This window comes from Camelus bactrianus, chromosome 11, assembly GCF_048773025.1.
Source record: "Camelus bactrianus isolate YW-2024 breed Bactrian camel chromosome 11, ASM4877302v1, whole genome shotgun sequence".
NCBI lineage: Eukaryota > Metazoa > Chordata > Mammalia > Artiodactyla > Camelidae > Camelus > Camelus bactrianus.
Window position 1 is genome coordinate 23,495,992 of NC_133549.1, and position 12,166 is coordinate 23,508,157.

Below are 12,166 nucleotides of genomic sequence, written 5' to 3' on the forward strand. Positions count from 1 at the left end.
TGAAGTAAGCTGAATGATGCCCAGAGGCATGGGTGGGATTAAGGGGACAAATGGGGTATAGAGACACCAGAGACCAGTGGTAGCTGGCTTAGACCAGCAGGAAGTCATTACTGCTCATTGGTCTGCAGAATAGGAGTGGAGGAGGGGGGCTTTAGGTCAGCACAAAGATGCAGCCACCAACAGGACCCCTGGGGCCATCGTAAGGAGGGATGTGGAAGGGTTGAGGGGAAGGGGAAGAAGTACCCAGATTCCTCTCTCTCCTGCTCTCCTATCTCCTGCTGGCATCTCTCATTGACCACACCCAATCAGTGACCAGAGGGCAAGGACACTCATTCCACAAGGTTTAGCTTTCAGGACACAGATGAGAGGAACAGAGATGGGAGGGGATGCACAGAGAGACACGAGCACAAAGTCGGATGTGATCATATCTAGACCTCGTCCTGCGCGTAGTAGGTGACCAAGAAATACTGGATCTCCAGGGATGCTGAGCAGTCTCTGACTAAACTGAGTTTAGTGTCTCCCCAAGTGTCTGTTGGTGTGATTTCCTAACAGTTTTGACAACAGCATCTTACTGTTTACAAATGGAACATCTCAAGCCAAAGCAAGTTTCCCCAGGTCAAACTGAAAATGAAATCACAGAGCAGAGGAAAAAGTGAGGAGAGGAACTGAGTTGCAAGGTTGTGGGGTGGGGAACCCATGAACTAAGAATAAATCTCATCAGAAGATGCCAAATGCACAGAGTATAAGAGTAATAACAAACACGTTGAAAATTAAATATGAAATGGGCAATTATGTAGTAATGAGACTGAGGACATTACAAAGGACACTGCCATTTAAACCACCACATCTCAACAGAGTAATGAACAGGAAAAACCCTCCAGCTTTGTAATTATAATCATAGTTGCCATAACAACTTAGTATCTCACTCCGTGAGCATCTATCTCGATACTCTATTTTTAGCAATGACTGTGCCTGAACATGCATTTTTCTTTATACAGCAGCTAATTTTTCAAATTACCAGTCTTAAAAAAAACAATTCCATTTCGTTCTCTCTGAGTGGAAAAGTCTCGGGGATAATTAGGGAAATGAGCAGGTGTGAACGTTTGTTATGAAAAGTGCTATAAAAGTATTGATGTCTTGACAACATTTGTTCCAACAGAATGTTCTCTGGACCTGTACACGCTATTGTTTCTTGTCAAGCAGCTTAACATAATCTTCTCCATGGGGCTCATAAATATTTGAAAAATTATGAACTGTGTAAGGTGTTTGAGGATTATTTGGCAAGTACAGATTTATACCGTGTAACAGAAATTGGCTTAGCAGAATCCTGAGTGGCAGGAATGAATCAATGAATGAATGAATGAACATTGGCTTAACTTGCTTGACAGAAATGTACATAACAGATTCCCAACTGAAGCAAACAATGAGTTGACTTTTAAAAAAACACCATTTGAAGCCAGAAGGGATTCTGAACTGCCATTCTGGTTTCCAAATTTGCCCCAGCTGCTACGCCCAAGGCTGAGGGTTTGGTTTTATATAGCGTGGCAAACATCCAAGATAAGTTAGCACTTTACCAGGCTCCACTTACAGGACTGGGAGATGATAACAGCCCTTTGTTTGGGTCCTAGACTTGAGTTTAATAAATGCATTATCAGGTTGAGAACAAAAAATTCTTCGCTGCTGCTGTGAATGACCCTTAGCCAAGACTAGTCATGTAACAATGATTTATTGAGAATTTTCTGTCCATCTTTTACTATACTGTGTCTGTGGAGGATGTAAAGTTAGCAGACTGGGTAATAATTATAAATAATAATTTATAAAGAGTTCATAAACATCATGCAAGGGGCAGTGAAGACTATGTCTTATCACTGGTGCTTGCTGGTGTACCGAGGAACTCAGTTTGGGTGAGTATGTGAGCCCAGAGGGGCTGGGCTCACGTGAGGTTGGTAAGCGCTTTGGGTTCTTCCATAGGAGAGCAACATTATAAATGGGTATTGCAGGCAGAAAGCTGGAACTTCCTGTGTGATATGAACAGCAAATCACAGAGGCCAGAATTGGGGGTCCTGCTAAGCAAATGTTCCAGTAATCTGGCATGGGGATCTGAACAACAGACCAGAATACTGCCAGTGGGAAAGGAGGAAGAGGGGAATTACAGAATATGCCACAAGAAGCAACAAGACTTAAGAGACGTGTTGGGTATCTTAGACGGTAAAGTGTAAATGGGGCAGAGTCTTCATCTGGGAAGCTGGAGTTTGAGGGGGTCCTCCCTGGCAGATGGGGTGGAGAAGCAGGACCAGGCTGGTGAACAAGAGAATGAGGTCAGCTCTGCCACCCCATCTTCCTAAACTTCGTGAACTCTGGCTGTGCCCTGCAAATTTCCAGGTGAGCAGCCCCAGAGGGAGAGAATCGGAGGCAGACAAAGGCAGCTCCAGGAACCGTGCAGCAGGCTGCTTCGTGTTGGGAGAATTGGCATCAGTGCCCGTTCTTGTTCTATTTGTTCCGCTTGCTTTAATTGTGTGTCTCCACAGAAAACAAACAAGCCAGCAATAGCAGGGAGAAGAGTGATGAGTGGGATTCGTTTCCTGATTTGAGGGATGTGTTGAGAATCACGTTTGAGGGGGACATTCTCTGAACATTTACCAGACACTACAGAGTAGCTGTGTGCTGTTTTATTCACCTAAGAGGTGCCAGGAAAGTAAAATGTTTTTAGAACTTATGGATTTGGGGCCATCAAGATTGATGCAGGGTTTGGTCTGACTGCCACTAGTTTGCTTCATGTCCTTGGGTGAGTCTGGGCGCCCGTCTCCTCCCCTGTAAAGCAGGTTAGTCTCCAACTTTAACTGTATCAGAATTACGTGAGGAGTTTCTAGACATTTCGGTGTCCAACCTCACCCCTCGGGAGATCCTATAGGTCTGGGGTGCGGCCTGGGCAGCTGCATGTTTAGCAGGATGGATAGTACAGGGTGCACCCCTGCCTGGATGGAGGGCCCTCCTGGCCCCGAGTCCAGGTGATCTCTTGCTTGCACTTTGTACAGCTAGCTGGGACTTCTGACTGTATGATTTGCTGCTTTTTTTTTTTTTTTTTTTTTTTTGCCACTGAAGCCCTGTGCTGACTTCTTTTGTTGTCTGGAGGGCCTGGCTTTAGATCAAAGAGCCCCTGTGTGTGAGCCTGGGGGATATATCCTGGAGAGGGGTGGGCAAGCATCCAGAAGAGGTCGTGGACCAGCCCGGCCCAGCCTGCTTGGAGGGAGGGGAAGGGGGCCTCCTCCTCTCTCACTCTGGAGACCTCTGCTGGCTTTGGGTTCCAGAATGTTCTGGGGTGTTGACAGCCAGGTTCAAGGCCTCCTGGAAATAGAGAAGCACCCCCCCCCTCAACCTGCCCTCCTTCTCTCACTGCTTTGGCTTGAGGCCCTGGAGCCCAGAAGACCTGCCTTAGAAGATGGCCTGGTTAATCGGCCCGTGTGGGGACAATGAGAGAAAACGAGGTAGACGATGAGGGAAATCAGAAGCCGAGGGTGGCCCAAGCCTGCCCATCCTGTGGGCTCAGCAGTGGGACTCTAGGGAAGTGGGGAGGACCTGCCTGGGTGCCCAGATCCAGCTCAGAGACATCCTGGAAGGGTAGGGTCCAAAGGGACTGGGAAAGTGATAACCCAACCCAGGGTGGAGGGTCAGTCTGTCCCAGTGGTCAGCAGAAAGGCCTCTTTTCAAAGCCCTCCTTCCTGAATCCTGGGAACCTGTCAATCAAGTTACGTGGCAAAATGGACTTTGCAGATGTGGTTGAGCTCACCACCTTAAGAGAGGGGTAGTGTCTGGGTGGGCCCATCCAATCAAAGGAGTGCTTACGAGCAGAGACTTTTCTCCAGCTGGGAAGAGAGGCGATGTGGCAGAAGGGAAGAGAGAGACTTTAAGCTGTTGGAGGGACACAGCATGCCCTTGCTGGCTCTGAGAGGTAGGGCCCACATGCAAGGACCAGAGAGAGAGGCTGCTGGGAACGCCTCATGGACAGCAAGAGAAGGAACCCAGGCAGCACCTGGGGGTAAAGACTGGCCTGGCTGACAGCCAGCCAGTAAATGGGACCTCAGTGCTACCACTTCTGGGAACTGAACTTGGCCAACACCGCTGTGAGCCTGGAAGAGTCTTCCCCAGAGGCTCCACTAGGGAATGCAACCTGCTGATGGATGCCTGCGTTTTAGCCTGGTGACACCTGCTCAGACTTCTAACCTGCAGACCTGTAAGATAAATACGTGTTGTTTTAAACCATTAAATTTGTATTAACTTGTTACAACAGCAATAGGAAACCAATGCAGGCCCTATTTCCCCAACATCCCAGCCTGAAGGAGGAACACAAAATTGTCCAAGGGAAGAAGGTACTTTTTCAAAAGGTAGTGAGCTCCCTGCCTGATCCCAGAGGGCCCTGGAGGTAGGAGCCTACTCTTTGCATGAACCGAATGTGCCCCGTGCCTCCTAGGACGGCTGTCCTAGGGTAACTCCACTTTCTCTCCCAGACCAACAGTGCCACGTCTCAGTCTGGAGCAGGGGCCCTCTAGGGTCACTAGGCCCTGCCCCTACGGAAACTTTACTCCTGGGAACCCTGGGGACTTAGGCGCTCAGGAATTCCTCATCCACGGTTCCTGAAACAGGATCTCACTCAGGTAGCGAGAGAGGTTTGTACCTGCAGGGGGAACCCGTGTCTGGTGTGGAGCCAGCGCCGGGGCAGGGGTCAGGAGGGCTGGAGGCGGGGCTTTGGATTATAATTTGCTTTAGGACCTTGGGCGAATTCTTATTCATTGTGGGTCGTTACCCCAACCTGTAAAACTGCTCGAGCTTCTTTCTAGATGGAAACTCCTTTGAGTCTCTTGGGAAGCAGGCGCCCACCACCGGCCAGCTTCAGGGGTGCGGGGAAGGGGGTAAGTTTGGAGATAGCTGATGGGATGGAAGGGGCCCCAATACCCCGCTCCAAGGGCGGCCTCTGCGGGGTCGACGGGGAAAGGGAGGCAAAGAGGAAGGAAGGAAGGGCGGGGCCGGCCCCCCTGCGCCCGCCCCGCGCCTCGGCGCGCCCCTGCCCGCCCCTGTCGGTCCCGCCCGGCCCCTCCCAGCCCAGCCCGGCGGGCGGGTCACACGCGCCGCCGGCCGGCCGCCTCCATGCCCCGCGCGCCCCGCTGCCGTGCCCGGCGCCCCTGCCTCGCGCCGCCGTCCGCGCCCGCCGCCTGCCCGGGGCTCTCGGCCGCCGTGACCCTGCCGAGGGCGCGGGGCGGAGCGGGCATGGCCCGCCGGGATGCCGCCGCGCTGGCGCTGATCCTCGCGCTCCTGACGGTGGTCCTGGCCGGGGCCGGGGCCGGGGCCCAACGCGCAGCCGTCGAGGACCCCGACTACTACGTGCAGGAGGTCTGGAACCGGGAGCCTTATTACGCACGCCCGGAGCCCGAGCCCAAGCCTGAGCCCTTCTCGCCGCCGCTGCCCCCGGGGCCAGGGAAGGAGGAGCGGGAACCGCGCCCGCCCGAGCCCAGGCCGCCCAAGAAGGCGGCCAAGCCCAAAAAAGCTCCCAAGAAGTTGGCTCCGGAGACGCCTCTCCCAGGTGAGTAACTTTCTGCGCTGGGCGGCCCGAGGGGGCGCCCGTGGCCGTGCGCCTCTCCCAGTGGTGGCCCGCTGGGTCCCAGACGACATCTGGCTTCCCCGTGCGTCCGTGTGCCTGGGATGAGAAAGCCCCGTGAACCTCCCATCACTGCCCTCCTCCCCCGCCTCCCTAGGCACTGCACTGCGCATGGCCCTGGCCCCTAAGAGCGCCCCAGAACTTAAACCTGCTCAGCATTCCCCGCTCAGGTAGAGAGGGACCTTGCCGTTGGGAAGCTGCCTGGAGAACTAGTCCCTCTGCCCCAAGTTTGAAATTTACTGGGCACAAAATCTTTCTGCTGGACACTTCTTCCTACTCGGTCTACTTTTTCAATCTTCTCACAGGGCGTTTTCTTGAGAGTGAATTTCCGATTTGGCGATGTGACCGGCTGGTCTGTTTTGGCGCAGTGGCCTGGGGAGAACTCAGCAGTGGGCCTTTACCCAGCCGGTGTCCCCTCTCAGCTCCCTCCCTCCCGCTTTCTGTAGGTCCCTGGAATCCTCTGTCCACTTGGGGCAGGATGGCAGAGCCTCTGCTGGGGAGTCTTGGGCTGCAGCCGGACTCCCGTGCCTGCGGAGGGGCCGAGCGGCAGGATGCCAGGGAAGCCCAGTGGCACCTGGTGTGCCCGCCTTCCGGCCATCTCACTCACCCTCCTCAAATCTGTCCCCACTTTCTGCCTACCCTGTCTTGGGGACATGACTTCCATTCGGTTTCTTACACTCCTTGTGAAGAGGGAACTTTCTCTTAACTGTTTCAAGTGTTCTTTGCTTGAATTGCAAAGGGCTGGGTCCTAGGATTTCAAGATTGAGGAGTGAGCGGGATTATGGCCAAATTCTCCCTCCTTGTAATGGCCCTTCTCTGAAAGGAGATACATGCCAGTGGCACCATGACACGGCTCCCGGCTTGAAAGGCATCACCTTTGATTGGTTAAACTGTTCATGAAAAACAGCAGCGAGGCGGCGGGAGAGGAGTGAAGATGGGGGCACAGAAGGCTCGAGTGCGTGGGTCCAGCTCAGCAACCCCGTTGTGCTTCCCTGAGTGGTGGTGGGGGGCGTGTTGTGGCATATTTCACTTTGCCGGCAACTCTGTAAATCCCCAGGCAGTTCTGTGAGTTGTGTAACCCTGAACAGAACCATTCAGAATTTCCCATATTTTCTGGGGAATCATGGATGTTAAGATTTGTAAAAACCATACTGATTTAATAACTGGAGTAGAAGTGGGAAAAGATCCATTTGCAGAACATCCACTGTGACTCTCTTAGGAGCTTTATGTACAAGTGTCTCATTTAATTCTTTCAGGGGCTCCGAGGGGTGGATATTCTCGTTACTTTACAGGTGAGGAAACATGCTCAGACCATGTAAGCAACCTGTTCGGAGTCCCTCACAGGCTTGGGAGATTTGAAAGCCTGTCTCCTGCGCTTTTAACCCAAGGCCTTTTTCGTTTGGTGGTTTGAATCAAGCTTGCGGGTTTTTGTTTTTCAGTATCTGCTATGTGGTTAGCCTGGCACTGGGCATGGTGGGGCAGAGTGGGTGGGAGATACGCTTGTTAGGTTCTGGTGTTTACTGGGGGTGGGGGCTTGGCAGGGGGAACTTAAGAGAAGACTGAGGACTCCTAGACTGAGGGCTGCACTTAGCACCTGGGTTTGGGGCTCAGCGCTCAGCCTCCTGGACCTCAGCTTCTTCATCCGCGCAGGGTGACCCGCGCCTGCTACCTCACTTTGTCAACTGTCCTGCGAGCTTTTCAGCAAAAGCTCACAGTGGTGTCAGCTCGTGTTTGTGCTCGTCCTTCTGGGGCTGTTCATTAGTCCACAGGTGGTTACCAAGAACCTGTTTAACATCAGGTGCTGGGTGAGGTCCTGGGGGAGGGGAGAGCACGACAGCCCCGGCCCCGCCCTCCCGGAACACCCCAAAGTTGGCGGGCTTGGAGGAGGTAATTGCAGGTGTGTTGAGGGCTGCGTGGCTGAGCACCCAGACTGAAAACAGGTCCCTGGATCTGCTCCGGGAGTGCTGCCTTCAGGCCTGCTGCCATTTCAGTGTGTGCTTCTAATACTTGTGTGGGGCTTTTCTGAATCCCCAACTCCAACAAGCCAGGGGGCATTTTTATTATATTCTTTTAACTCTGGTTCCCCCCACCTTGCTGTTTTTGCATTTGACCAGAGGACCTGAAATCCACCCTGGACCCGAAGTGAGGGAGCTTGGCTTAAGAATGATCTTGATTAGGGGAGTCGGTGATTGTTTTGTGCAGTTAAATTGTACTAAAAGAAATGCATTTTCCCCTCCTAAGTGGTGACTTGATATATGTACTTCGCATGATGTAATAGAAACAGAAGCATTCATCGCTGCTCCGGACCATTCCATAAGGAGGTTGTCGTAATGTCGCAGGAAAGCATTTATAGAGGAAGGACCGTTGGGCGTGTTTATCGTGCGTGAACTTCTGGGCTGGGTGGGTGGTGCCTGCTACACTCCAGGCACTGTCTTGGCACTGAGGTGGGAGTGAGGGGGTAGATTTAGAGAAAAATAAGAATGTAAAAACATATATAACATCTCATTGAAAAGTCTATTATGTGCTTTGTCTTTGCAAATGATAAAATATTTTCTGGATAGGCTGTGTCTTGCATAAAGGATGGGCTCAGGGGAAGATGTAAGACAGATGTTCTGTGCGCTGAGGAGGGAGTCCTACTGAATCCCATAGGAAGTCTGACTTAAGGAGTCAAGGGCAATGGGGATTTGATCTTGGTGTGAGTTTGGCTTTGACCCTTGGCTGTTTTTTCACGCCACCGTAGAAATGCAAAGTGGACGTCATGGGCTGACATTTTCCTGGAAGTGGCGTGGACAGCTGAGTCCTTGGTTAATTGAGAACACTGCATTTTTCTACGAGTGGTTGACAGATTCCCGGAGAAGTAGTGCCCTGAAACACTGAATAGAATGGAATCTTAAAAAAAAAAATTGTTTGAGCTTTTATTTTGAAATAATTATAGGCTCACAGGAAACCGCAAAAATAGTACAATGAGGTCCTGTGTCCCCTTCCCCCAGTTTCCCCCAGTGATGGTGATGTCCTTTAGAACTGTAGAACAGGATTTCTCAGCCTTGGCGGCATTGACGTTTGGGGGCCAGTTGTGTGTGGGGGGTGGGGAGGCTGTCCTGTGCGCTGCAGGGTGTTTGGCAGCATCCCTGGCCTTGACCCACCAGATGCTAATAGCATCCTCCCCCTAGATGAAACAACCGAAAACGTCTCTATGGATGTTGCCACAGATCTCCAATGGGTTGAGAATCACTGCTGTAAACAATATCAAACCAGGAAATTGACGTTGGTCCACTATTTCTAATTAGCTAACATACTCCACGTTTCCTCGGTTTTCACATGCACACGTGTGTGTGTGTGTGTGTGTGTGTGTGTGTGTGTGTGTGTGTGTAGTTCTCTGCACTGTCTCTCATCTGTGAATTTATGGAGCCACCACCACCATCAGGATGCAGAACTGTGGAATCCTTTTCTGAGGTTGAGTGGGACTTAGTATCACACAGTTTCTGAGGTCCTCACTGTGAGCATCAGTTCATCCCAGAATTTCGGAACTTGAAGGGACCCAAGTGTTCATGGCATACAAATTCTTGTTCATTGCAAGATTCCGACAGTCGGCCCCCCCAGTATCAAAAATGATTAAAGAAGATAATTTAGGTGCTGCAAACTTTATTTAGTTCTTCATGAAGTGGACAGTCTCCTTGTGGAGAACTACAAAAGGGGGCAGAAGGCAGGAAACTTTTTCAGGGTAAAGAATAAAGAACAAGGAAGAGAAAAATAGAAATTATCTGGTTGGCAAGGGCTACACAGTCAGCTTTGTTTGGGCTGAGAAGGCCCAGGGTTGACTTGGCATTTGGGAACTGGCTGACTGTGTTTCTGGTCAAGAGAGGAGATTTTTAGGGACAGGAAGCTTATCTCAATTTTGGTTTGCTGATGTGGCACTTGGACAAGAGCAGCTCCATCTTGGGCCTAGAAATTTATTTCAGCACCAGTTTGGGCTCATACGCTTCCACTGATGGGCTCTCACCACCCCCCGCCCCTTGCCGTCCATTCTGATTGTGGAATATTCTTCCTCATGGGGACCTGACAAGCTGCTTCTCGCTAATTCCATTTGTTCAACAGTTTCCAGCCAAATTCAGTCATTTCTAGATCCCTCTATTGGAATGCTTTGAGGTCCAAAGAATGAATCTCCGAGCCCCAGGGTGCATCATCTCAGGGTGAAGAGTGAGATGAGGGACCACATCTTGGGCATGCGAGTGGATGTGGGGTGGACTTTGCACGTCATCTCCAAATTAATAACCTTGGTTTGGGGCCATTTTCAGAGAATAAAATGGAACAGAGAAGTAAACCATGGTTACGTAACTGACTTGCCTTCTGCCTCCTGAGTGGCAGTCAAAAACAAACCAGTTGGTAAACAAGACTCTAAGTAGGTGAAGATGTTAAGGATGTTTTGTTGGAGATGTTCGGTTCTTCTCCCTCCATGGGGTTTGGAGTAGCCTGTAACTTAGGGGTTCCTACTTGTTTGCTGCTTTCCTCACAGACTGGAGAGAATCCGCATCTGTTGGAGTGCGCTCCCGCCTGCATCGTGGCCACGATTTTGGTCCACGGTCCTGAGCCCGTGGAATTTGCCGAGCGGGCAGCGAGCCACGTTTGTACGTCTGTGCCCAGAATCGGCGAGTTTGCACTCTGTGCTGTGTTGTGTCCCGGCCTGGGCCGGGTCGGGAGGGGGGCGGCGATAACCGAAGAGTTGTTATTTAAGCATGTTTGGTTGTAAACAAAGCCCTTTCTGTTGTGCGCTGCAAGCCAGTGGCTGGAAAGAGCTTCACTTTTAAGCTTTTGCTTCAGCACTCTTCACAGCGTCTTGCAGGGTTTGGCCTTCACGTGAAAATAAATGCCTTTCTTGGGCAAAGCTGGAGCGCGAGTATTAGGAGAGTGAGTTTGTAAGTATTTCACTAGGTATTTTGAAAACAATCACTCGGCTATCAGCACACCTAAACAAGTAACAAGAAATCTTTATATTAGGATATTGTAAGCTCTCTTGAAGAGTTAAATCCAGAGTGTTTTTGTCCGGATCAACTCCCTACAAAATTCCAAGGGAAAGGACTTTTTATTGAAAAAAAAAAAAAAAGGTCTTCTCGTGTACATCAGCAAGCAGCTTTCTAAGACACCACCTCTGTTTCCAAAATGCTTTCCAAAGTCAACTCTTCGTGCTGGCAGGTCTCCTGCCGGTGCCCATGGTTCCAGGAGCCAGGGTTTATGTATGTGTGGGTGATGACGGGAGAGGCACTCGCATGTCTGGGGAAGCTGGGTTGGACACTGTGGTTCTTGAAAAGAGCCATTGCGTTTCCTGTGTGCCCTGAGCCTCCCTGGCTGACACATCTCACAGGGGATGATGCCCTCAGTCCCATGACAGTGGCAGCCTGGGCCCTTGAACCTGGATTTTTGAAGTGGGGGTGTGTCTGCTGGATGTCCCTGAGGTGGCCGGGGAGCCTGAGCTCTCAGGCTTGGCATCTCCAGCAGTGGCTCTGCCCTCTGTGAACTTCTGAGGCCCCTGCCACCATCGCTGCGTCTCTGGAATCCTGAAACCCATAAAATTAGGGTGCCTTTGGTTGGCTTCTGAAATGGCTAGTGTCTATTCGGGCTGGCATCTATTTGGCTACTGACCTGGGCATCATAGAATGAATGGTCAGAGTGGCACAAGACCTCTTCAGATGTTAATTTGAGACTCTATGTCAGATTTTTATGGAATACTTGGCACACACACGAGGCATGGGTAGGTGTTTGGTAAGGTTTGTTCAGGATTCAGAGAGATTCAAAATCTGGCTCTGCCACTCATGGGCACATGTGACTTCCCCATGCCTCGAATTCCTCTCTGTGACTCAGGAATAATAATAGACCAAGCTTCTCGAGATGGTGGGAGGTTAGAAGGGTCAGTGCACAGTCTTCTGAAGGATGTGTCAGAGGCAGCTTCAACCCTGGTCCCCAGGTCTCCCAGCCACGTCGGTGTCGCTCGGTGACACAGCCTGGGTTATTGGCATTTCCTTCTCATTCCCTTCACTTCTTCACTTGTGCTTCATAGAATCATCTCCCACATGCACTCTTGCACCCATGGCCTTGTCTCAGGCCAGTTCCAGGCAGAACCCACAGCGATACAGGCAAGTACCCACAGTGCCTGCTGCTGCGATGCCGGTGTCTCTTGAAAGACAAAGGGCTTCTTGTTTGGTTGCAAATCAGGAAGGTGGCTGCTTCTGCACAGAGGCTGGGAGTGGCTGTCCCTCCTGCTCCAGGGACCCTGGTGGAGACTAAGTCTTCTGCACTGGAGACCAGCCCAGAGGAGGACACAGGCTGACCAGCTCCTTTGCCAGGGAAGACACAGCTGACCAGGGGCAGGGGAGGATTTCTGATAGATTGATTGATTGATTGGTTGATCGATCAATTGATTTTAGTCCACCCCTGGTAAAAAGCACTTAGAAAACTGCACTGGTGCCTCCATCTCCAGCCCAGACCATTCAGGTCGCTAATTAACGGAAGCGTGCGCGTCAT

At 51.2% G+C, this 12,166-nt stretch overlaps 1 protein-coding gene across 2 annotated transcripts in view; it reads left to right on the forward strand.

Annotated features, from left to right (window-relative positions):
- The first annotated feature begins 5,121 nt into the window (after positions 1–5,121).
- The window catches only part of CPXM2 (carboxypeptidase X, M14 family member 2), a 117,868-nt gene continuing 110,823 nt past the window's right edge, over positions 5,122–12,166 (forward strand). Inside the window, exon 1 of one of the 2 annotated variants that reach the window (XM_074373439.1) lies at positions 5,122–5,575. In XM_074373439.1, the coding sequence (XP_074229540.1) occupies positions 5,143–5,575 (433 nt within the window). In that variant the 5' untranslated portion in view covers positions 5,122–5,142. The remainder of the gene's footprint in view (positions 5,576–12,166) is intronic. The other variant, XM_010952911.3, reaches the window with a different exon arrangement.